General features: G+C 36.7%; 1 protein-coding gene across 3 annotated transcripts in view; it reads left to right on the top strand.

Annotated features, from left to right (window-relative positions):
* ATG10 (autophagy related 10) overlaps positions 1-27213 on the top strand; it is a 280689-nt gene that overhangs the window by 193160 nt on the left and 60316 nt on the right. For all 3 annotated transcript variants that reach the window (XM_025387734.1, XM_025387737.1, XM_025387735.1), the window contains one exon: positions 8860-8957. In XM_025387734.1, the coding sequence (XP_025243519.1) occupies positions 8860-8957 (98 nt within the window). The remainder of the gene's footprint in view (positions 1-8859; positions 8958-27213) is intronic.

Consider the following 27213-nt stretch of genomic DNA (forward strand, 5'->3'; position numbering starts at 1 on the left):
AGGGTCTTATTTGATTGTAAAGGATCTTTAAGAAAGTTCATATATTTATATTTATGTTACACATATGTAGACAGTAAATCTAGCCAAGGTCATGATAATGAACCGTAACATGAATTTTGGTGAATTAAAAATAGATTCTAGGGATTGAAATGAATTTGAAGAGCAAACAGTGAAAGTTATTTTTAAAAATAATGAAAAATTATTTAATACAAATATATTTAAACTGAAAAGTCCAAATAATAGAGGAAATCTAGTGAGAATTATTTGTTGAACCATGTAAATATTTGAAACATTATGGGGAATTAGGATAGAAGTCACATGCTGAGTTAGAACATATGATAGCAATAGAATCTCATTGAAAAATCAAGCCCTGTTTTGAAAATGTACTAAAGAACAGTTGCTAAAGAAATGGGAAGTAAAACTACAGAGACAGCTAATTAGCCAAAAGGTTTATTCTAAGCAGAGTATTGCTTAGCCACATAAACAAAAGGCAAGAGATTTTAGATGGAGAGAAAATAGCAAGGTAAGTACATTAATTTTATTAACCTGTAAGAGATTGTATTTTAGCTTTCTTAGGTGAATATTTGTGCCATATGGAAAAAACTTATCTTTGCTTACTATTGGCAAAATGAGCCCTGTTTGAAATACCTATTAAAATATACGTAAGTGCCTACTGTGTGCACAACACAAATCTCATTAGCCTCTCTTTAAAATATGCTGAAACAAATCACTGCCTAACTTGTAACTCATGTATTGTTTCTCTGTTCCTTCAAAGTCATCAAAGCAGTGTTCAAGTCTATATGTTAGCTGCTGTTTTGAGAAGGCAGAAACTGCATTCCACGAGGAGGAGAACAGGTTGGATGGTGGAAGAAGGGTATTCAAAGTTCTAGTATAGAGTAATATAGTAGTAATAGTCCATAACGTGGGAATAATGCTTGAGAAAAGCCAAGTGTACAAATTGCTGAGTATTGATCTCAAGAGTTTGGAATCAAAACCTCAGAATACTTTGGATAGGATTGAAAATAGAGTGTTGGCAAGGTGCGGTGGCTCACGCCTGTAATCCCAGCACTTTAGGAGGCCGAGGCGGGCGGATCACCTGAGGTCAAGAGTTCGAGACCAGCCTGGCTAACATGGTGAAACCCCATCTCTACTAAAAATAAAATAGAATTAGCTGGGCATGGTAGCGCATGCCTGTAATCCCAGCTACTGGGGAGGCTGAGGTGGAAAATGGCTTGAACCCAGGAGGCGGAGGTTGCAGTGAGCCGAGATCATGCCACTGCAGTGACAGAGCGAGACTCTTGTCTTAGGGAAAAAAAAAAAAAAAAAAAGAAAATAGACTGTCTTCTGCTTTAGAACCAGGAGACCTCAGGCTGTAGATATCCAGCTGGTAGTATGGTTCTTAGATTTCTGGATCAATAGTGGTATCACAGGGCTGATGTCCGAGGTATCTTGTGGACCCAATGTTGCTTCCCTTGGGACCATTTTCTTATTCAGAGGTTCATCAAAATGGTCTTATATGTACTTCTAATAGGTTAAGTGATTCACTTAATTTAAATGGAAGGGTATAACATCACTTGCATTATTCCACGTTTCTTAACACTGTATGTGGACAGTTTAAGATGATTCACAATTGCTCCTTTTTGTGCTGTTGGGCATATGTTCATAAAAATAGATTGTAACACACATAAACTTTCTTGTGTAATTAAAAACCATGTTAACATTTATTTTTCCTATTCAAGATTGCTAGACAAATATATAGCATTTTAAGCTAATAATTTTGAAAATATGTATTAAGCAAGACTTTTAAACCATCTATTTTTACTATATTAGATGTGTTATCCCTGGTTGCAAATAATTTGATAAGCAGGAAAAGGCTTATTGAAGGGTAGGTCATAGAGTCAACTGAAGGTGGTAGAATGACAAGGCAAGGGAATATCTGCCTCCCTTTAGCTTTAGTGGTAGAAACGGGGCTCTGCCTCCTACTTATTTTGGAATTTATCTGTCAAATTGGTAGTATGTTTGGATACTGAGAAATCACATATCTGCTATAGCTGCATCTGCTTAATGCTGTGGATTTATTGAGTATGAGGGTTTTAAAAAGCATAAATGTAAAACATTTAATCAATTAATTTTATTATGATCATTCAGCCATTCTTAGAATGTGCTAATAACTCTAGAAATAATGTTGAACTTTCATCTGTTCATTCATTTGAAAATATTTATACATAAGGCATGAATATGTTTCTGAAATGCTGAGATAAATAAAGGAAATTGAGATGGATAATACCATCAAGGAGCTTACAGTCTAGTGAGGGAAACAAGATAGGTCTGAAATTCACTATAACAAGTAGAATATGTTAAGGACCATAAGAGAGGTAAAAGGCACCAGGGCTTGGATTACCTTGAGCTGTGTTGATCAAGAGAGGCCTTGGCTGGACATGGGATTTGTCCATGAGTGATAGGGGAAAGGGTGAGCCAGGCTTGGGAAGAAAACCATGAAAGGAAAAATTCCATGTCCTCATAGGTTAGGCCGTGTTGATGGGGACCACTAGTAATAGTAGCAACAAGAACAATACAACTAATATGCATGTATAACTTTACACTTTACAAAGAACTCCTGTCCACAGAAACACATATAATGTAGTGGTGAAAAGTGCATGGTCTAGAGTCAGAAAACTTTGGTTCTGATTTGTAGCTCTGCTGCTGACTAACCTTATGACCTTGGGCAAATTATTTACTTTGCCATTTCCTTTCTTTCATCACCTGAAAAAAAAATTGAGTTAGCAATAATACTGATTTCAGAGTTTTGAGGATTCAGAGCTTATATTGGAAATGGGGCTTGACACTTAGTGCCTTTCAATCATGCTAACCAAATTATATATCCAGATCTTCATACTAAAATTAGATGGTAGGAACTGTTATTATGCTCATGTGAAGACAAAAACTGCTCAGAGGGGTTAAATTATTTATTCAAGGGTACATAGAATACTATAGAGCTGGGACTTAAACTCTATAGCCCATTTTCACTGCATGACACTTTCATTCAAATAACTGAAATTTAAGAACCATATAGGTTAAATTAATTAATTGATGTTATATGCAAGCAAAAGGAAGTTGCCATAGTTCATATTTTTGGAATTTCATTTAGATTTCTTGAGATCAATAAAGATACAAAGTCCTAAAATGCTTATAGGAATAAATAAAAGTTACAGAATTAGCCAGTATAGTAGCTGATATGAATGTACATGAACAATTGCACTCATTTCGTATCACAATATAATTTTCTCACTGAAGCAAAAATGAATTTTCTCCTTTGGTGGAGCTTCATCTCTGCCTTACTGTGGAGTATGACATGAATTTTTATATCTTTCAAAGCTCTGTTGGAGACAATATATTGAATAATGACATCTTTCATTGTGAAAAATCCACTCTTTCCTTTTTATTTCTAGTGGCCACATTCAGAACACTATTCTTAAACTTACTCTGAATTATTTATACTCTCTCTAGTCTTCATGTTAGGAGTTAAAAAATTTTGGTGAAACCATACACAATAAGGATAAAGGTGACTCCAGCATGCTTGCACTAGAGTTAGGTAGTGCTGGTGAAATATCTCATGCTGTTATTGGCTTCATGAAAACTAATAGCCCTGAGAAATTTAATTTAGAAAGCTGCACATTTTGAGTAATATATAGATTACTTGACATGTGGGTTATTATTCAATTGAGAGATTTTATATGAAAATGTTAAATGCTACTGGCAGTTACTAAAGATTGTACTTTTTAATTATTCTATTTTTCACCTAATGTCTCTTCTTCTTTTGTCATTGACATTTTAGATTACTGACAGGACATTCCATTAGCTTAAATGTGCATTATCATTCCAAGTGATATAGGCACATAGTAGGCACTCACTAAACACTTGTTATATAAATGATCTCAGTTTACCATGCTCACTATGTAGGTTACCACTGAAATTATTTTGGCTTCTACTTCTTTTTCAAGTATTCAAGGGATTTTACTGAGCTACTCAGCCTCAATGTGATTAATGAAATTTCTAAGCATGTTAAAATTGGTGCGATCAAGTATCTTGGATCTGAAACAAAGGGGTTGTTGATTGAGTAAGCTTATGTATCCTCTGACTGAGGCCAGATGCAAAAAAATAGACTCTCTTAACATAGGTTAAAGTTTCTGATTGAAGATACTCTGAATTGAACATGCAGGCACATAATAATGTGTTTTATGTACTTAACCAAGTATTTATGTCCATATTTTAAGTCTTGAGTCTTCAGTTTTCATAAATAAGTGGATATGTACAATATTCTTCAGGTTTCTGCTTTGTTTATATGATGCGGTTCTTTATACATATAGAAATATCCTAGTTTAATTGTTTCAGTGGGATTTCTCAAGTATCCATTTTGCTTTCGAAATAGAGTCACGATCATATTTGAAAGCATTTTAGATATCAATAATGTATGCCAGGATTTTGAACATATTGCTTATCAAGTTAGATCTTTTTGTTTTTCTGTGAAACATCTCAGAAACTAACTTTTGTATGTCTTTGATGATGAAGGTGTAAACTGTGATTAGGCAAACCAGTGATGAAGGCTTAGGGAACAGAAACCGCATCATACCTCATTAGGTCATTGTTGTCATAGAGACAAAACTATATTTACCCAGACCTTTTACAGTGTAAGTGGTCAGCAGAAACTGGAGAGATTTGCAGAGATACAGAGGAAAAGCAAAATTATATACTTTTGCCAACCATACTCTGATTACTCAACGTATTTTGGGAACTGCTGGTTTTGAAACTTCTTCCAGTCCTTGTGGCTAAAAGTTGGAAGATGGTTGCCCATTAAAGGTGAATTTGTTTGGAGACAACAAAATCATTTGGAACCAAATATATGGAATAAAATAAGTATAATTTTTTTCCTTTGATTTAAACCTATTTGGGACTAGTAAGTAATTAGTTACTTGTCTGGCTCTGAAGGCAGTTCAAAAGTTCAAAGGCAGTTCCATTGACAGAATTACAGCATTGTTGGAATAAATATTGGCTGAATTTGCTGAATAATAAGGTAACCTCCCTAGGTGACTATCTTGAGGAACAGTGGTCTTTTAAATATTTAAGACTTGATATGCTTGTTTTAAATACTTGTAGTCCCACCAGGCCTAGCATGCCACCAGCAGGGGGTGCCAAACACAGAACTTTGAGAGGTGCTAAAGAGACTTTGCAGTGGCCCTTGAGATAGCCATTATGGGCCTAGAAGAAGCAGATATTTTAACAATGGTATTACAATTACTTGTTGACCTTCCTCAGTTTTTTTAAGGAGGTTAGATTTTGGAAGTTAGAGACCATGGTTTGGAGAGGGTATTCATGGAGGTCACGACTGTCTAAGCCATCTCAAGCAGTTGCATCATTGTGGTTGTATAACAGACTTATGCTGTTATGTTACCAATTTTTCCATTGGTTTCCTCATTTGAAGAGTCTGCTTTTCAAACAAAGCTCTGGTTACAACAATCAGAAAAGCACTCAAGTTGGTTTAGAAAGTAGGGGTGAGAAGAAAATAGCGCTTTTTCTGAAGAAAAAGAAATAAAGCTTTGCCAGGCCTCATTGGGACTGCAGCTAAAGGACTCCACTGAGGTAAATACTTTCCTGGCCTTTTGTCTCTGCCCTTCCCTATATAGCCACATTTTTGTAAAGATGGAGTCTCACTTTGTTGCCCAGGCTGCTCTCAAACTTCTGGCTTTAAGCAATCCTCCCACCTGGGCCTCCCAAAGTGCTGAGATTACAGGCGTGAGCCACTGTGCCCAGCTGTTTTTGTTGTTGTTGTTTTTTAAGGTGATGAAAATGTTCTGAAATTAATTGAGGTGATGATTGCACAACTCTATGAATACAATTGAATTGTACACTTAACATGGGCAAATTGTATGTATGTGAATTATATCTTGATAAAGTTATGTGTGTTTTTTTAAGTCATTGTCTGTAAGTGATGAATGTTAGTGATATTCATGTGGTGCTAGTGATCCCCTACCCAGCCCTGGTGGTCTTTCCACTGGTTGGTGCCTCTCCCTGGAACACTGTGCCTCCCATTTTTTGCACACAGTTACTTTCTCACTGAAGTCTAAAATTGCAAATCCACCTTTGGCTGGCACTTCTTAGCCTGCTCTACTTTTCCTTTTCACTATAGTATGTATCACCTCCTAAGATAATATACAGTTTACTTGTTTATTGTGTTTATTGTTTATTATCTCACACACACACACACACACACACACACACACACACACCCCAAGGCAGAATGTAACCTCCATGAAAACAGGGATGATTGTTTTGCTCACTGATGTATCACAAAGGCTTGGCACAGGTGCCTGGCATATAGTAGGTGCCCAATTATATAAAACACCTACTTCTAAAATTAACTTGTATCCAAACCATTTACTCTGTACTTACATTGTTGCCCGAAATACTTTAAGGAATAAAATTAAAATCATTACTGATTATCAGATATGAAGATATGAAACCCAGCATTCTTCTCTAGGCCTGTAAACCTTTATGTTAGTGGAAATAAAGTTAAGGAAGGCATTTTTTCATCATTTATCATTTACTCAGTAAATATTTATAAACCATTTGCAATGCCTCAGCCCTCAGAGGCAGCGTGGACCAGCAGGAAGAGCACTGGTGAGTCCTGAGATCTGGATTCAGACTTCAGTTCAGTCATGAACCTGCTGCATACTTTTGGCAGATACATATTTCCTAAGACCTTGGCTGCCCTATTTATAAAATTAGTGGTATACTAGCTCTAACATTTTATTATCCTACTACAGGTATTTGATTTCTTCTAACTTTGACATGTAAAAATTATTTTAAAAGCGTATCATTCTATAATTTGATTAGTTTACTATTTGACACTAAAGTACTTAAGATCTTATTTGCCTCTTCCCACACCAGTACACACACACGCGTGCGTTCACACAGACACACACACACATATGCATGCATGGCATGTGCATATTTCGAAGGTGCATAGTGCTTAAGAGCAGAGTTTGGCCCTACTCTGTAAATGTGTTCAGAAAACAATACAACACAGATACTGAAGGCAGCTTGTTTTTAACTTGTAGCTAAACATGACATTCAAATGTTAATTGGATGAATAAATCTTGTTCATTTTACAGACATGGAAATGTCAATGGAATAAAACTATTTATCACAAGATAATGGTCTTCCACCGCCAGATAAATGCCAAGATGAAGATACTTATTGAAAATGTATCAAAATATTCTATTGCTATTTATTGAAAATAAAGGTTGAGGAAAAGTTCAACTTTTTAGGTCAAACATGAGAAATGTCCTGCTTATGATATTAGTTTAGTACTATATCAAAGATGATATACACGGTATAGCAACATGGGAAAATGCTAAGAAATAACAGTCTAGAAATGAATCTTTTAGGTTTGAGAATTACTAGAATGATTGTGTGAGGGCTGGGAGGAGATTCCTAATATTTATTGAGATCTTATTGTGTACCTAACACAGTCCTGGGTGCATTCACTAATGTAAGCCTCAAAAGAACAATACTCAGAAAGGATCATTTTTCTCATTTTGCAGGTAAAGTTAAAAGCAAAGTAATTTGCACTCACATGGGGAGTAAGTGCCAACACCAGGATTTAAACTTAGTCCAGATTCCAAATCTAGTGTTTTTTCCCCAACACCATACATTTCTAAACTTATACTAGAAAGTCTTAATACAGTGATTTTTGGAGCTCTTGAGTAGATTATTTCCCTTATGCTTTGTTGCCCTTGATGACCAAATACTTCTTTGGTCTAAATATTCAGCATATTGCTATGTGAAATATCTTTAAGTGATATCCTCCATTAGCCCAAAAGAGCACACCCCTGAGTCTTGAGGGCCTTATAGCTCTGAATGGAGCAAGTTATACCGGATTCTAGCATTAAGATACTTTCTTTCCAGCAGTGTATGGTTTGAAATCTTTAGGTGACTTCTTCTTTCTGCTTTCTTTTCAGAACTTAGATACCTATTTTTCCACTTTACTTACCTTGTGTATAATGTAAGTGCCATAGTGGTCTTCGTAAAACATTGTTTGGGTGGATACAGATGGATAATTGAAACAAAGAAAAAGAGCATTATTGTTCAATAAAGCTTTTACTGCCCTGTTCATGCCAACCCTGTTCTACTGTCCCTTCCCACCCCAAGAGTCCCTTTCTCTGCCTGCCATATACACCAAGTATTAATATCTCTTCCTTGGACCATCAGTGAGCGTCAGTCTTCTTCAGGCAGAGACCACTCTACTATAATATACTTGTCACAGTTTCCTCAGTAGATGATAGGCTCATTGTTAGGAGAAATTGTGTGTTTTTCTTATCTCTATTCTCCATGGTACCTGATGGAGTGATTTGGACATTATAGATACTCCATGAGAATGTGAAAGATGCATGGGTATGGCTTCTTTGTTTTAAGGACTACAGGAAGTACGAAGGATTCAAAGTATTCATAGTGCATCTTTGTGAATATGGGAATCTGTTTGTCTGTTCCTTTGCCTCTGCTTGTATCTGTCAGTTCTCTCTAAAACACATTTGGATTTTATTTATTTTGTAAAATTCCTAGAGGCAATGAATGGGCAGATAATTTAAATGCTAGATGGATACAAAGCTGAGATGCTTGAATGTTTAAATTTCCCTCAGGAAGAAAATAGTAATTCATATAGCACTCTCTTGATATATAAATAGCATGTGCACTGAAGATCTTTCTAAAAGTCATGATATTCTTCCAAGAGTTTTAGATTGACACCAAGAACCATTGTGTCACATGAATTACTAACTCAATCTTTACCATGCACTTTCACAGATGGGAGACCTTTAACTCTGAAGGACATATGGGAAGGAGTTCATGAGTGCTATAAGACGCGACTGCTACAGGGACCATGGGACACTATTACACAACAGGTCGGAGAGTATTGTCATCTTATTGTATGCATTTTATTGTATTCTTTCCCTCTGTTCATCTTTTCTTCTAGTTCCCTCTCCCCAACTCTTTTCCCTATTTCACTCCTCTATATCTTTACATATTTCACCTCAAAGACAGTTTCTTTAAAAACACCTTCCCAGACCCAGTCTTGGTTTAGCCACCCTATTATAAGCTCTCAGAGTGTCCTATAATTATCCTTTAGGATGCTTATTCCGATTTTAAATTACATATTAGGATGATTCAAAAAAAATCTATGTCTGTTTTTTCCACTATACAGATCCTCCTTGACTTACAATGGGAATACATCCTGATAAACCCATTGTAAGTTGAAAATATCTTAAGTAGAAAATGCATTTAATATACCTAACCTACTAAACATCATAGCTTAGCCGAACCTACCTTAAATGTGCTCAGGACACTTACATTAGCCTACAGTTGGACAAAATCATCTAACACAAAGCCTATTTTATAATAAAATATTGAATAGCTCCATGCAATTTGGTGAATACTTTACTGAAAGTGGAAAACAGAATGGTTGTGTAGGTATCAAAATACCTTCTCTTGAAGGTGTATCACTTTTGCACCATGATAAAGTCTAAAAATTGTTAAGCTGGACCATCCTAAGTCTGGGACTGTCTGTACTGTGAGCTCTCATATAGGCGGACCATGTCTCTTTTATTCTTCACTGCACATGCAGCACCCGCACAGTACTTATCATGTAGTATGTGCTCAATAAAAATGTATTAAGCAAATGAACATAGAAACTAAGTTGGCTTATACACTAAGAAATACATGATTTGCCTTCTGTAATCTATACTGCTTTACAGTTTTACTCATAGATACATTTGCAAAAAAGAGCTTTTGATTAATAATATGGTTGCAATAGGATTTGCAAAAGTAGAGAAAATAGATCTGCAAAAGCAGATATAAAAAGTAGATTTGCAAAAGTAGAGAAAATAGATTTGTCAATCATATAAGTCATTATTACTGCCTTGCTAAAATCAGTAGTTAATTATTTTGGAAATTAAAAAATACTCATCACCTTGCAACCAATCATAATCTCCTTAAAAATAATTTTTACTTATATCAAAAATCTTATTTTTTCCAAGGTTCTGTTGAGCTTAGTGAAAGCGTCCTTTAAAAATGACTTTATCAGTTATTAGAATTTTTATGCCCTCTTATGTGTTTGATCATAATGACAGTTTACCTCCCAATCAACATGAGAATCCTTAGCATCTCGTAAGTAGTTCTTTAACAATGACCATTTTCTAGGTTTTAATTGAGGACAAAACTAGCTTTAAGTATTTGTATCTTTCACACTGCCTCTCAAATTAATCTTTTCTCTTCCCACTATCACCCTCCTAGATCAAGCCCTCTGACCTCACGTGGAACAATTAGTAAAGCCTCTTATCTGTGGTCTTCTGCTCCTTTCCTCTCTGCCTGTTACCTGTAGTCACATCTTTTTAACCACCGCTATACTTATCTTACCTGTGCTCTAACCTGCAGTAGTTTTCTGAGGGCCTATGGCATGTGGTCTAAATGCTTTGCCTGGGCATCAGAGGTTGCCGCTCCCTGGTTCCAACCTGCTCTTCTAAGTTTATCTTCTACTCCTCCACTCTACACAGCTCTTGCCAAACATGGTTATTCATCTCTCTATACTCCTCTTGTGCCGTTTGTTCTTGTGATCTTTTCTAGATCTAATGCCTTCCCTCATTTTTCTGTATGCATTACCTCTTACTACCTGTCCTCTCATACACCCCTTTCTCTGAAACCAACTCAGCTGACAAAAATGGCCCCTCTGAAATCCAAATCTGTAGACCAGGCATTGGTGGTTGCTATGAAGAAGGATAATGTGAAATATGAGAAAACCAACCCTAAAGATTTGACAAGAACATTTTAGTTTATGCAAACTATTTTAGATTAACCTTTAAGTATATCAAGATGAGTGCTAAGCGTTCCAGCTTCTAGTGTCTTGTCAATGGCCACAAACTGCACAAAAATTTGTGTTGTAGAGTCCTTATCCACAAGACCCAGATAATGTTTGGTTGTAAGAGTCAAGAAATACGGCAAAAGATAGAGGAAAAAAGTGTTCAAAAATATATGTGTATTTAACTTTACACCCATTTATTAACTCTTTCTCAATTCCTTTATACTCTTGCATCCAATTCTTACCATTTTCCTTTTCTGTCTCTAGCAGATAATTAATCTCCTCAATGCAGGCCTGTATATAGCACAATTTCTAGTGGTCTTTGATATTTTATATTTTAACTCCATGTGTCTTGGTTCTGACCCATGACATAAGAACAATATTTTGATACAATGTTGCCATAGATTTCTTTTTATTGATAGAACTCTTACATTGTTAAACTCACCACTGAACCAATCTGTATATAGATTGCTTTTAATAGAATTGACTAATGTCTTTCATTTTATAGTTATTTCACTGTCACACAGATAGCCTATTAGTGTACCTTCTTTTTCCTCCCTATCATAGTATGGTATTACAGATCAAATCCTATCACAACAAGCATTACTATTTCTAACACCAAGGCTGGGGCTCACTTAATACGAGGGATATTTGATATAATCACACTACAACACAACTATAAAACTTAGGTGATCCTTTGGAATTGATCTTATTGGGATTTGATCTGTGAACAGATATCCTACTTCTAATAACAATGTTTATTTAAGCTTTAAAATTGCTCATCACAGTGCATGTTGAGGCATTACAGATCAAGTAAGGGAAACTTATTTGTAGCCATTGCACTACTTGGCATTTGAAAATCATCATGAATATTTCCTTTGGAGATATTGGCTTTTAATCCCAGATTGGTTAATGGGTTGGCATTTATGGTCTCTTCTTTGCTTGAGATCTTTGGGAGAATGGGTCTTCATTTTTCAGTACCACATACGAAGAAAAAACAAGGTGTCCTCAGTGAGATGGAAGGGAAGAAGATGATACAGCACTAAGGAAGAATGGGCTGATAGAATATTGGTGGTGTTGAATAGTAGACACCGTTTTGCAGAATTATACTAAGGAATCATTAGCTTGCAGACTGAACATGATAATAATATGCTGTCCTCCAGAGTGGCTTAAAAACAAAAGCAGCCTTTGCAAATATAAAATGCATTACACTTCATTTTCAGGCCTGATTGTGCTCATATAGTTTGTTGCTCTTCATCTTTAGTAATCACACTTCTGTTCTTTCAGCATTTGTCTTGATGATAAGGACCTATTCATGTCAGATGTAAACCCTCTCTTTTGAAGACAAGCCACTCATAAATCTCATACATTTGATTATGGTGATTACTTACCTGCTTTTGTCCAATGTTACAGACTACCTATTATATCAACCCTGTAGCTTAATAAAAAAACTTCTGAAAGAAAGTTAACAGATACTTAGGTTGGATTTGCCTTAATTGTTATAGTGAGTGTTACAATAATGATCACTGGAAGGTGTTGGCTCTATGTTTTAAGAAAAGAATTCCTTTGATCTTGGCATGGCCTAAAGTCACAAGATAAAAAAGTGTACCTTCAGTTTTACTGTAAGATATGTGTGTTTATGTGCAGGGGTGTGTAGTAGTCAGATGAGTAATTTTTTCTTACTGGATTCTTTTTTTGAATTTTATATTATGGAAAATTTTAAACACATATAAAAGTAGAGATAATTGTATAAGGTGCTTATTAGCTGATGAAGAGTTTGTTTTTTTCCATATCTCATCCAGTTAAGAACTTTTTTGAAGTAATTCCTAGCATCATTTTATTTCATCCCTACATATTTAAGTATCTTTAAAAGATAAGGGTTCTACATGAATGTTCATATCAGTTTTATTTATAATAGCTCAAAATGGAAAAAAAAAAAAACCCAGGTGTCTTCAGTGGGTAGATGGTTAAACAGAGAATAGCATACCATTAACATGGAATACTACTCAGCAATAAAAAGGAACCAATCATTGATACACTCAGCAACCCGGATGAATCTTCAAATAATTATGCTGAGTGCAAAAAGGCAATCCCAGAAGTTGCGGAGTGTTTGATACCATTTCTGTAACGCTTTTGAAATGACAAAATCATGGACCAAAGAACAGATTTGTGGTTGCCAGGTGATAGGGAGTGTGAATGGGAGGGAAATGGCTGTGGCTATTAAAGAAAACATGAGGGAATCTTATGGCAGTGAACATGTTCTGGATCTTCACTGAGTCACTGTCAGTATCTTGTTTGTGATATTGTACTATAGTCTTGCGAGATGTTACCATTGGGGGAACCTGGATAAAGGATATGAGATATCCTTTTGTATCATTTAAAAAATTTTTAAAGTGGAGATGGGGGTCTCACTGTGTTCCTTAGGCTGGTCTTGAGCTCCTGGCCTCAAGTGATCCTCCTGCCTTGGCCTTTCAGAGTGATGGGATTACAGGCATGAATCACTGCACCTCATCTCTTTGTATAATTTCTTACAACTAAACATGAATCAACAATTATCTCAAAATAAAATATTTAATTTAAAAAGGTAAGGACTCAAAAAAACATAACTACAACTCGATTATCACAAATAAAATTATTAATTTCTTAGTATCATTAATTAAGCAATTAATGTTTAAATTTCCCAAGTTCTTTTTTTTATAGTTTGTTTATATCAGGATCCAAAATAAGGTTTACACATTAAAGTTGTTAACATATCTTAAGACTTTTGGAATCTTATAGATTCTCATTCCTCCATCTCTTTTTTTTCCTGGTAATTTTTTGTTGAAGAAACAGGTTGTTTGTTCTGTAGTGTTTTGCAGTCTTGATTTTTTTTTCTAATTGTATTTCTGTGGTTTTTAGTATGTTCCTCCCTGTATTTTTTTATAAACTGATAGTTAGATCTTGAGGCTTGATCAAATTCAGGCTCGATTTTTTTGGCAAGAATACTTCATGGTTGTTTCTGAGTATGCCATCGGGAAGGACCTTATGTTTGGTTATCACTCTTTTTTGTGATGTTTTACTGCCGTTGATGATTATTGCTTAGACCCATTAATTCATTAGTGGTTGCAAGATGGTGATGTTCTAATTCTGTCATTCATTATTTATTAGTTGGACTACTTCTATAATGACAAAGTTTCTCTCTCCATCTTACTTACCTGAGGTATGCTTTGATTAGGAAGGGCAGGATAAATGCTTGATTCTTTCCCTTTGTGAGCTAGCTTTCAAGATAATGAGTTGGTTCTCTAGTATCCTCCCAAGGTATCCAAGAACTTAAAAAAATATGTCTTTATGGACTCACAGATATAAATGTTTTGTATGTGTCAGTTCATAGTAGTGGTTATCTTTATTGATGTTCAGTTTACCTCATCTTTAGCCAGTGGAAGTCTGGCCAAAGATGTCGGCTCTTGAGTCATTTTGATACAACCCATGTGGCTTTTATGGCTTCCTTATTTAGTGGTATGACAAGTGGTTGCACATGCATGTTGAGCAATTCCTGCCCAGACTTGTTGGAGTCAGCCAAGGAGAACTGGTTCCTTTGGGAAATGGTAGTGCCTTTATCTGGGTGTTGGAGCCAGAGAGAGTGGATTTGACTCTGTATGCCACCACTTACTAGCTGCATGATCTTGGTTAAATTACAAAGATTCCGTGTCTTAGTTTGGTTTTCCATTAAAGGTAACAGTAGCATCTACACAGAGCATATGGGAAGACTAAATGAATCAATATATGTAAAATATGTTGTACATTGCCTAGCACATAAAGTATAGTAAATATGTTATGTATTATTATAATCATAATCATTGTTGATTTTTTCCAGGTAAACATAGTTATTTCAGTGATTTTCTCAGCCATTGAAGATTAAACTATGCCAAATTTAGGATCCCCCTTTCCACCCTGAAATTGATACTAAACTTCTGGACCCTAACTAATAATATCTACCCCAGGGGCTCTGTTTCAGTTCTGTGCTGCCTCTTTCTCCTTCTCTCTCTCACCCTCGCGCTCTCTCTCATCAAACCTTTGCTTTCTAGGACCACATCCTGACTTTTGTGGGCCTTAGACACAATTACCTTCACGGACTCCTTCCTCCATAAAAAGGTATTAAAATTATATTTTATAGCTGTATTATTAAAGAGACGACTATTCATACTATACATTAAAATACTTTCTTTGACCTACAAGTTTATTATTTTATTTTTAAAAAAGCAATTAAAATATTTTCATGGATTCCTAAAGGTATTGTAGACCCCAGGCACTGTGCCTACTCTGTCTAATGAATAAGTTGGACCTCACTCTTTTCTGCTACCGCAACAGGGCTGCGGAAACATCAGGTGGCTGTCTCCCGTCCTTCTATGCTCAGAAAAGTCTGGCTGCCCCTCCTGTTTTACAGCTGCCTAAATATAATGATGATGATGGAAGGGACTTTTCTTCATGAAACCTATCGTGTACTAGAACCATATCCTCTCTATTCTCAAATTTCCAAACTACAAGAGATTCTATTGTGTTGTGTCATTTTGTACGCATATATATGCACACACATGAGCACGTGCACATACACATGCCCCTCTTGGGAAATGGCCTTTTCGAAATTGCCTCTCTCCAAGGCCCTGCTTTCCTTCCCTGCTCTGAGGGGAGAGAGTTGTATATGAAACTCAATCTGTATCTTATCTCCTTTTAAATATATTGTTTTTAACACTTGAACTGTGTGCTTACATTTGGAAACCAAGACTTTGGAGGTTCTTTATTTTCTGATTCCATATGTCTGGGAAAGGAGAGTACAAGTGAATGAATGGGGTTGGATGGATGAAAGTGGGAAGAAACTCGTTGATTATTTTCCTCATTTGATCCTACCATGCAAGTATTTAATACTATGTAAGAGTAAGTTTAAATGTTTGTACAGAGTGGAATAGGAGAAGCCTGTGCAGCACACATTTTGCATGTCCCAAATACCACTGAGTTTCCTTTTGAAGACTTTGGCATGCCTAAAACATGCAAAAACATGATAATTAATTTTAGTGGGTTTCATTATGTTTCCATGATAAATTTCTCAGGCTAAAAAAAAATAAAAACACAACAAAAAATCGTAACTCCTTAGGTACCTTTTGGTGAATAGATTGCTTTTGACTCTCAGTGATGCAGGAAGTCACTGGTTAAGGATTCTTAAATAATGAAGCTTGATATGTTGCCTGGTGATTTATAATGATGGCTGATAAACTGATGATTTAATTGTGCTTCCTCTAGTAATAATCTTAAGTGCTCAAGTGAAGTTCCAGTGATTGGCTTTCTTCTGAACTCAGTCTCCCTGGAGTCTTTAGGCATCTCTTTTACACAACATCCGATAACTGACTTTTAACTGTTTCTATTTTAAATAATACAAATCAATTAAAACACACAGCTGTTTAACAAAACTTCTCAGTGTTGGTATGGGTCTCGGTGGGTATTTCCTGATGGCTCATAATGACATCAATTTAGTGCACCTGGTAAGATCTGTGTGCACTGGAAGCCGTTTAATTCTTAAATGACGAGAAAATTAAGAAGCCTTTATGCATTGCTGCTGCTTCTTCAGAATCACTGCCAGCTTCCTTTGCAGGCTTCTTTCATGGTGGAGGTTTATTTAAACGGGACTGCAGTTGTCATGTGATTGTTTTCTCTGTAATTTGCTGCTAATTTATTGAATCTGAGTTTCTAGGTATTAGCTGTGGATATTAATAAGCCATTTAGGGGGCAGGTTTATGGCAGCACAATGAATGTATCTACCTTGCAGGCTTTTTGTAGAAACCTTCTTGTGTTTTAGCAGTATTCAGTGATTCTGCCACACTTTATTGTCTTAGGAGTGTGAAATATACTCTCTTTGTTATATCCTTACTTTGGTATCTTAGAGTAGTAATGCCAGTTCTGTTTGTCTCTGTCTCTACTAGCAATTATTTTTAGATTGTCCGTCTGTACATGCATTGTGACTTTTAGTGTTTATTAAATGTTGATGCTATGGGTACCATACATGTTCAGGATACTTTCCATATTTGGTGTTTTTTTTTTTTTTTTTTTTCCAGACGGAGTTTCGCTCTGTCACCCAGACTGGAGTGCAGTGACATGATCTCAGCTCACTGCAACCCTCGTCTCCCGGGTTCAAGTGATTCTTGTGCCTCAACTTCCCAAGTAGCTGCGATTATAGTCATGCGCCACCATGCATGTATTTTTAGTAGAGAAAAGATTTCTCCCCATTAGCCTGGCTGGTGTTCAATTCTTGACCTCAAGTGATCTGCCCGCCTTGGCCTCCCAAAGTGCTGGGATTACAGGCATGAGCCACCGTGCTCAGCCGATATTCTTTGTTTTATCCATTCAGAAATGTTTACTGTCATTTATACTTCATTGTGCTTTTCCTGTTTGAGGAAACAAAAGCACATTTTAATGAATTTCGTTTGTTTCTTAGACTTTCCCTACATTAAGAAATATGTGAAGAATGGCCAGGCATGGTGGCTCATACCTGCAATCGCAGCTACTCAGGTGGCCGAGGTGGGAGGATTGCTTGAGCCTAGGAATTTGAGGCCAGCCTGGGTAACATAGCAAGACCCCATCTCTTAAAAAAAAAAAAAAAAGGGTTATTTGGGTGTAACTGATTTTTACCAGAAGTGTCCAGAAATCTCACCTTATAAATAAAAGGCATACAGGCCAGTCACGGTGGCTTACACCTGTAATTTTAATCCCAGCACCTTGGGAGGCCAAGGTGGGTAGATCACTTGAGGTCGGGAGTTCGAGACCAGCCTGGCCAACATGGGGAAACCCCGTCTCTACTAAAAATACAAAAATTAGCCAGGCATGGTGGTGGGTAATCTCAGGTACTTGGGAGGCTGAGGCAGGAGAATCACTTGAATGCCCCTGGGAAGGAGAGATTGCAGTGAGCAGAGATCGTGCCACTGCACTCCAGCCTGGGTGAAAGAGTGAGACTCTGTCTCAAAAAAAAGAAAAAAGGCATATGAAACTTCTTTCTATCTTTCACTAAGTAATTTCTTTTTCTTTTCTTTTTTTTTTTTTTTTTTTCTTTTCTGAGACGGTGTTTCGCTCTTGTTGCCCAGGCTAGAGTGCAGTGGTGCGATCTCGGCTCACTGCAACCTCTGCCTCCCAGTTCAAGTGATTCTCCTGCCTCAGCCTCCCAAGTAGCTGAGATTATAGGTGCCCACCACCACACCTGCTACTTTTTGTATTTTTAGTAGAGATAGGGTTTCACCATGTTGGTCAGGCTGGTCTCCCAACTCCTGACCTCACGTGATCCACCCACCTCAGCCTCCCAAAATGCTGGAATTACAGGTGTGAGCCACCACGCCTGGCCAGTAACTTATTTTTCTTAAAACTTTTTTGGCTTTACACCTTGGAGTGTTTGTGGAAAGTCCTAAACGCATATTGGATGCTGTTTAGGCATTGGTATAACAGTGCTTTCTCATCCAACTTTTACTTTCTAAAAATTTCTGACCACTAACTGCTCATTAAGTGTTTAATCTAAATAAAATGGGAGCTGATTTATTATTGGACTCCTATTGTATTAATTTCTAAGATATTTTATCCCATTTTAATGAGAGTTTAAGATATGTAGCTAAACAGGATATATTTCTTATAAATAACCAGGATGCTGGTATACTTGGGTTTTATGTCTTTAAGTTGAAGTTTATTTCACTACATAATAAAAACAAGAGGCTGGTTAATGTTCTTTGTTAAGTGTACATCTGGTTGCGCAGACTATTGCTTAGCTTTTTACCATCAAAGTTACACTTCTGACTCAGCACATGCTTTGAATGTATACAAAGGCCTTCTTTTAAAGAATCTCCTAGCATTTCATTGATCCCTGGAATTACTGTTTCTTAAAAAGGAACAGCTTATCAATATAAAAATAAAATACCATTTAAAATATTAAATAATTAATTTTAGTATTATTCATCTTAGCACATTTCATTTTGATAATTACCTACCATCAATTATTAATTTTTAATAAACATCTTATTCCCCAAACTTCAAGTCTGAGGAATATTTATATTCTTATTTCCAGTTTTTGAGAAAGAGGTTAATGGCGGGTACACAGTAAAGCAGCAGCTTAGAGCAGGTGGAGAAGCCTGGGGGTTGGGGGTGGGGACCGGAGGCAGGCACCAGACCCAGGGGGGAAATGGAACACAGACTCCACTGCTACACTTACCTGTGTATGTTTTGAGTCCTTAGGAAGGATTATATGCTACGTCAGAAAGATGCTATTTGTTTTATCCAATTTTTTGTACAATCGTTGCTATATATACATAATTCCACCAGGCAGTTATTGCACATTATTTTCTTCCCACTTTCTACTCCCTTCAGCTTCTCTTCTCACTTGTCATTTTCTCTGGTTCTCTCCCATGTCAGCTGCAAAATTCTCCATATTACATTTGCAGCCTGTATTTTTTAGTTAAAGAATTGGTCAATAAATAGAGTTAATACCAAAGTATATAAAGTATTTGTGCCAGTTACATTTTTTTGTAAGCTGATGTTGTTTTCTTCAGTATATTAATGCGGTAGTACTTCCCTCTGCCCAATCTGAATTCCAAAACTATTTCAGGTGGTTTGTATACATATATTCGAATATGCTAATAATACATACACATACTATAACCATCAAAGCAAGTGAATAATAACTAAATGATGGATGGGAAAAGATAGTTTTAATAGATAACATAAGCTAAGGAAAGATTTTGAGCTTTCTAAAATAACAAATAACAAAAAAGGAAAGCCAATTAAATACACTGCTTTTGTTCTGTTACAGAAGGAAACAAGACAAGATTATCAGGAGAGACAAACTTTTTCTTGTATTAAATTCTAGATAGATCATTTCACAACTATGAAAAAAATAGTCTCCTTTATAGATACCACTTAAACCAATTCCAGGAGATGGGGAGGGGGTGATGCTCAGTTGTAACTGTGTGTGAGTGTTACACTAATATACTCTGTGTGTGTCGGTTTATACTGTTAAAGTCTTTACTGGCAGCTTACTGTTCAAATTCAGCCTACAAATGTTATTTTAAGTGTTTTGAAATGATTTTTAATTTTGTTTTTGTTTTTTGGTTTTTTTTGGAGATAGGGTCTCACTCTGTCATTCAGACTGGAGTGCAGTGGCACGATCTCGGCTGACTGTAACCTCTGCCTTCTGGGCTCAAGTGATTCTCCTGCCTCAGCCTCTTGGGTAGCTGGGATTACAGGCATGCACCACTACAGCCCAGCTAATTTTTGTGTTTTTAGTAGAGATGGGGTTTCACCATGTTGGCCAGGCTGGTCTCGAACACCTGACCTCAAATGATCCACCTGCCTTGGCCTCCCAAAGTGCTGGGATTGCAGGCATGAGCCATCGCACCTGGCCATTTTTTAATTTGAATAACTTTAGACTGGATACGTGCTTCATGGTTAATCATGGTCACCTCCTCTACCTATTTCCTCCTACTGTCTCTTTCACTTATTTACTTTGCCTGCCTGTCTTCAAAAAGTATTTGAGTTTTCCTATTCTTGTATTGATAGAAGATGCAAAGAAAGAGCTTAGAGATTCTGTATGGATCTGAGTGTGAATCTCAGTACATATTTTGCATTGTCTTCAAATAAAAGTGGTATGAACTAGGCTTAAAATTCTTTATAATCATTTTTTCTGATTGAAAAAACATTATAAACTGAAAATTTTTAATAAAATACAAAATATCATAAAGAAGAAAATAAAAATTATTCATAATTCCAAATGTTAAAAGTTACCACTGTTAACCTTTCAGTGCATAGCTTTCCAGAAGTTTATATATAGCTTTATCTATAATGTATATTCATATATATCATATATAAAAATACACAGGCAAATGAATCATACTATGCACCCTTTTATTTTGAAATTTACATCACAGACATTTTTGCACCCCAATATTTAAATAAATCTTCATTTTCCATTTAATAATTGTGTAGAATTCTGGCCAGGTGTGGTGGCTTACACTTGTAATCCCAGCACTTTGGGAGGCTGAGGCAGGTGGATCAAGAGATCGAGACCATCCTGCCCAACATGGTGAAACCCCATCTCTACTAAAAATACAAAAATTAGCTGGGCATGGTGGCACACGCCTCTAGTCCCAGCTACTCAGGAGGCTGAAGCAGGAGAATGGCATGAACCCAGGAGGAGGCAGAGCTTGCAGTGAGCCAAGATCGTGCCACTGCACTCCAGCCTGGGCAACAGAGTGAGACTCTCTCTCAAAAAAAAAAAAATTGTGTAGAATTCCATTGTAAGGTAAGGCCGTAATTGTTTTAACCAATTTTATGTTGTGAACACTAAGTTTTTAAAAAATATGTATTATAAACAAGTTTCTAAGTGAACATCCTTTTATATATAATTTATGCAATTGTCAAAATTATTTGGAATAAATTTTTAGAAGTGGAATTGGTGAGTCAATGAGTATTCACATTTTAAAGGTTTTGTTAGATATTCCCATGTCAATCTCAGAAAAGATGTACTAATTCTAAGATGCCAGCAGTGTCTTAGAGTACTCATTTCTCAAAGTGCTCACTGATACTGGTCATAATCATTCTTCTTAATGTCTTACAGTCTGATGTCAACCAGGCTTTTGATTGGAGTTACATATCAATCAACTTAACACTGAAGTTACTGATAAATAGCTGAAATGTAGGTTTTTCTTGCAAATGATTGGCACATACATTTTAGACACTGGAGTAGTTGACATATTGTCAGAATTAAAGGGTCTGATTTATATTCTTACCAAAGCTGTCCAGAGTTGGTCTGCAGGAGTACCTGCCAGCAGGGCTGGGCTTTTCTTTGTAAAATTCATTAGATTTGCATAGATGGTTGAGGAGAACTCCACGGAAGCCCTTAAGTTCTGCTCCTTTAAGCGTGGAAGTACTACTTCACATGTATTCTTTCACTTAGTCTTTGAACACCCTTATGAGGTTGATACGATTCTCCACACTTTAGAGAAGGGGAAACTGAGACAGAAAAAGATTAAGTAGCTTGTTGAAGGTCAAACATCTAAGTAAGAGAACTGGAATTAGAACTCAGATGCCATACTAGGGAGCTCATGTCTTTAACCACTGTGTTTTACCTTCTCCCGCAATAATAATCTTACTCTCAAAATGGTATTATATTAAGATTATTATTTTAAAGCAGATCTGATCAAGTTTTAGGTCATGAACCCCTTTTGAGAATATCATGAAAGCTCTGGACTCTTTCCCCAGACACACAAACTACCGCAGCCCTAATCAGGAGTCCCCTAGCACTCGTCAGGACATCCAAATCCTTGGAACTTGTAATAGCTGTAGTGGATTAAAACTCAACTTCCAGTCTGCCCTTCTTCTCTAATGCCCTTCCTGAACTGCAGACACTGGAAAGCTAATACGCAGTTCTCACACATCTCAAATAGGGGTCTGAAGTTGGTTCAGGAATATCATAGTAGATGCATTTGTTCATGATTTGGAAGGCAGAAGCATGTGCAAACTGCTCTTGTCAGCAGCATTTCTGGCATGGAGGTTGTCTACGTGACCTTCACAGAGGCTTCATTGTCCAGAGGACGGGGCATCTATTTTGCTGGTGGGAGTTATAGCAGGTGTGCTGTGGTTCTGGAAGTGGCACATAGGGTCAGGTTTTTGTTCACTGGAGTGGGGATGTGATTCTAGAATGACAGATTCCTGACCCAAGAAGAGGCAGTAGGTCAGATGGTGTTCAGTTCTGCAGGATTGCTTCGGGAATGTTTCCTGGAAAGTCATCTAGAATTTGTTTATTCTGTCCTCTCTCCCTATTCAACTAGCCAGAGAGCTTAAAGTAGAGCGTAGATTCTGGTTTTTCCAGCTGAACATTGAGTGACACCATATTTTATAGCTTGGCCCAAAGAGAGTTTCTTCAACTGGTTAGGGGTTGGGCTCTGAAGTCAGAAACACTTGGGTTCTTACTCAGGTTCTTCTACTTATTAGCAGTGTGACCGAGGACAGTTATTAGGTGTTTCACCTTCCTCATCTGCAAGATAGGAAATTATTTCTACATAAGGAATATTATTATAAGGATGATTCCAATGGGTCGTTGTGGGAATTATGTGAGTTAGTGCATGTTAATTTCTTAGCATTGTGAGGCACATAGTTGATACTATGAATATCTATTATCATTAATCCATAAATATCATGAAAAGGAAAAGCAGTGGACACAATTTCTATTCCATATAAAATAAAGCACTGCTGGTCAATAGAATTGTTGAGGTTCAGGTTTCCTACAGCAGTACATTCACAGGCCGAGGCTTACAGCTTATTGAGGAGGAAGCTGACATAGTGTACTTAGTACAGTTACTTACCTACATAGTGAATTGTGTCGTTTTCATTCAAAAGCAGACTTAAAAAACTGAATTCTTTGGTAGCAAAATTCTTTCCTCAGGAGAGACCTTCAGCTTTAGATGATTAGTTGGTTATGCTGTTTACTGTGAGGTGGGTTTGGCAGATCACAATAGGTATGTTCCAAGGCTGCAATGGCAGGAGAATAGCCCATCTGGGCCTCAATGAGAATCTGCCTCCATAATGCTTCTCTCCCAGCCATGCCATTAGCAGGTGCATTCTACAATCTAAAGTTGTTATTGGGCCTGTAGCTAAACCTATAGCTTCCCATTGAAATACAGATGTACCTAGCATGTCCTACAGTTCATCTAGAATTGAAGAGTGTAAATATTGTACTCAATTTTTTTAAACCACATGTTGGTGAAAGGAGTTAAATTGAATACATGTCTAAGTAGCTTCCTCTGATCAATAGTCTCGTTTTCTGACAGACTTTCTCCCCTATCTCCATCCCTAGCCCTATTCAAATCATCTTTAATAACTGAGATTGCAGTGATCTGTCCTTCACAGCCTCACATGGCAGTTCGGGTTTTTCAAATATAAACTTGTTCATATACAGCTAGGGTAAAACCTCTACTGGAGGATAGTCAGAGCAAGGCAAAGCCTTAGACTGTGGAAGGTCGTCTATGGTAATCCACTTAAAGGTTCTTACAGCCTTCCTTCCCCTACCTCTACTTAAAGGTCTTCATACGATCAAATTAATTGCAAGCAACTGTTAAAGGATTGCAAGCAGCTGTTAAAGGAGAAAATAAGTTTAAGGGTGAGTTCTATAAAATAATCACTTTTGATTCACCAAAGTCTATCTCATTGGTAGAAATAAACAGAAAAATGGAATTATTTTTTACATAAAAAAATTTAATTTCAATTTTTTCACAAGCACATTTGACATCAATTCCTTTATCAACAATGATCAACAAGGCTCAATGATCAACAGTGATAGTTTTTTGGATATGCAAATGACATTTTTCCTTGGACTTTGCTTTAGGAGAATTAAGTCTTAATTTCACACAAGTTTGGTGAAATGTTTTCCCCATTTATGAAGGCTGTCCCCACAGCTGTGGACCATGGGGGAACAAATTGTCTCCCAATAGGTCTTTCTTCTGCTGATGAAGCTTTAATAAAATCATCATTTCTTGTACTCCTGTCTCATGAAATTATTGTGTCAACTAACTTGTGTTTCATACTGGGTTCAGGAAAGCCCCATACGTGAGTGAAGACACATTGGAACTATTATTTGTGTGTGTGGGAAAAGGGACACATTTGGAAGAAGCCAAGTAAAATAGGTGGGTCTTTGGAGCCCTCCACCTTACTTCAATCAGAGTACCTCCATTTTCTTCTGTTTTATGGTATCTTAAAAGATCTTATTTGCAGAAAGTGTTCTGGTGCTTTAAAATGTTTGTAAATGGCTGAGCTAGAGGTCACATTGCCTAGATGTAATTTGAAAGATTGTCAAGTTAAAGACAGGCAACTGACATTGACAAAGGGAATTTTAGTATTAAGATATGAACTTAAATATTCCTGATTCAACAGGTCTGTATTTTAAGATAGTTATCAGGAATATATAAGTCCATTTTGTTTCTTAAAAGTTGCTCAGAAAAAAAAAAAAAACAAAACTATTTTGATCTTACCTGAGATCAATGTGGCCAAGCCTACCTTTGTATCTGCTAAAATTATTTTGTTGAGTGATTGAATAAAAATAGTGCTTAGATCCCACAGCCTAGGATATTGGATAGTATGGATTTCATTCTTTCACATGGAGGCAGCTTCTAACCTCTAAAAATAGAATCCAAAAAGAAGGTGATCAGGGCTTTTGAATTTAGTTCTTTTTCCTGGCATCTTATGGGAGACAGGCTTTTGGCCCTGTAGTTATGCTCTGGAACTCCCTTGGAATCAGAAAATGTAGCCAGTTAACTTGGAAACTAAGGAGCTTAAGTTTCTATCGCTGCCAATAGTGACTCCCTTGCTTCTGGGTTATTAAGCTAACCTAGCTCACTTATACCTTTGATAAAAATGGCCAAACTGCACATGTTGTGGCTCAGGGAAGTCACCCAGGTCACCCCATCTTCCTTGCTTGTTCACAGTCTGCTTTCACTCTTGTCTCATTCTTGCCTGGCTTCAAACACTTCAAGCACTTTGCTTTGTAACCTAGTGTTGACCCTGCTGGTCCCATGAACTTGGTATTTGAGAGTAGACTTCTTGATGTACAAGCCTGAGTTCTCTCTTGCCAACATTTGCTTTGATCTTGGTTCCCTATGTTACTTGAAAAAAATTCCTCCTGTCTTGTTCTGGCTTGCAAACAATACTTTATTCCCAAACTTGGCAGGACCTCTCTAATCATACCAAATTCTTTTTAGCCAGAATTGGACAGAGACTAAAGAAATCTGAAGTATAGCATAACCAATCAGTCACTGAGATGGGAGGTTTCCTAAACCAGTCTAAAGACATTGGTGACTGTCTGGATGATGGTTTGCAAATCTTAAGGGAGTGAAGAGTAGGTCATTGAGGGTCAGCCCAGAGGAGATCTTGGAGAGAATTGTATGAGAAGGCAAAGACTATGTTTATCAGGAGTTTATGCGTGCCAGTCAGTGTCTTAGTTGGACAGGAGAAACTGGGATGTTTGGTAGAGAAAAAGCTAGTAGGGTGGTTTAATTTAATGCTAAGATATGATTCCTGTGTACGGGCCAATTTGATTTGAAAATGTGCTAATAATTCATAGTTACCATTTCCTGAGTACCTATCATATGCTAGACTCTCTGCTAGGGACATTTAGATAGATGAGCTGTTCTTCATAATGACCCTTAAAGTAGGTGTTATTATTCTTATTTTCCAGATGAGGAAACTGAGGCTAAAAGAATATAAGTACTTTGCCCCCAAGCTAATAAATGGTAGAACCAAGATTCAATTCTAGTCTTTTTTAAGTCTTGGTTTGTTTGTTTTTCTATTGCAACTGGTTTTAATTTGAATAATTTTGGCCATACTCCATGAGTGATTTAATCTGATATAGCACATTGCTGGTAAAACAGATCCCATCAGAAAAACCTGGGGCATGTCTTGACTTTTTTTATGGAGCTATAATTTACATCACATAAAATTCACGGCTTTAAAGTGTACAATTCAGTGGTTTTTAGTTTATTCACAAGGTTGTGCAACCATCATCACTATCTAATTCTGGAACATTTTCAACTCTAAAAGACTATATAGCCCTGAGATGGGAGGTTTTCTAAACCAGTCTAAAGATAGTAGTGACTGGGTGATGGTTTGCAAATCTTAAGAGAGCAAAGTGTAGGTCATTGAGGGTCGGCCCAAAAGAGATCTTGGAGGGGGTTGTATGAGAAGGCAAAGACTATGTTTATCAGGAGTTTACGTGTACTCCCATTCCTTCCTCCTCTCAGCCTTTGGCAACCACTAATTTAACTTTTGTCTCTATAGAGTTGCTTATTCTGGAGATTTTATATCAATGAAATCAAACACTATGTGGCCTTTTGCTTATAGCTTCTTTCATGTGGCATGTTTTCAAGGTTCATCCATGTTGTAACACATATAAGTACTTTATTCCTTTTGGCGGCTGAGTAACATTCCATTATAATAGATATATGATATTTTGTTTATCCATTCATCAATTGATGAACATTTTGGTTGTTTCTACTTTTTGACTATTATGAACAATGCTACTATGAAGATTATGTACAAGTTTTTGTGTGAATATGTTTTCAGTTTTCTTGTGTATATACCCTAGCAGTAGAATTGCTGGGTCATGTAGTAACACTATGATTTAATTTCAAGTAACTGCCAAACTAATTTTTACAGAGGCATCACCATTTTATATTCCCACCAGAAATATATGAGGGTTAAAATTTCTCCCCATCTTTGCCAGTTCTGTTCCACTTGGCATTATCTTTCTTTTTAATTAT

Source organism: Theropithecus gelada, chromosome 6 (genome assembly GCF_003255815.1).
Source record: "Theropithecus gelada isolate Dixy chromosome 6, Tgel_1.0, whole genome shotgun sequence".
Lineage (NCBI taxonomy): Eukaryota > Metazoa > Chordata > Mammalia > Primates > Cercopithecidae > Theropithecus > Theropithecus gelada.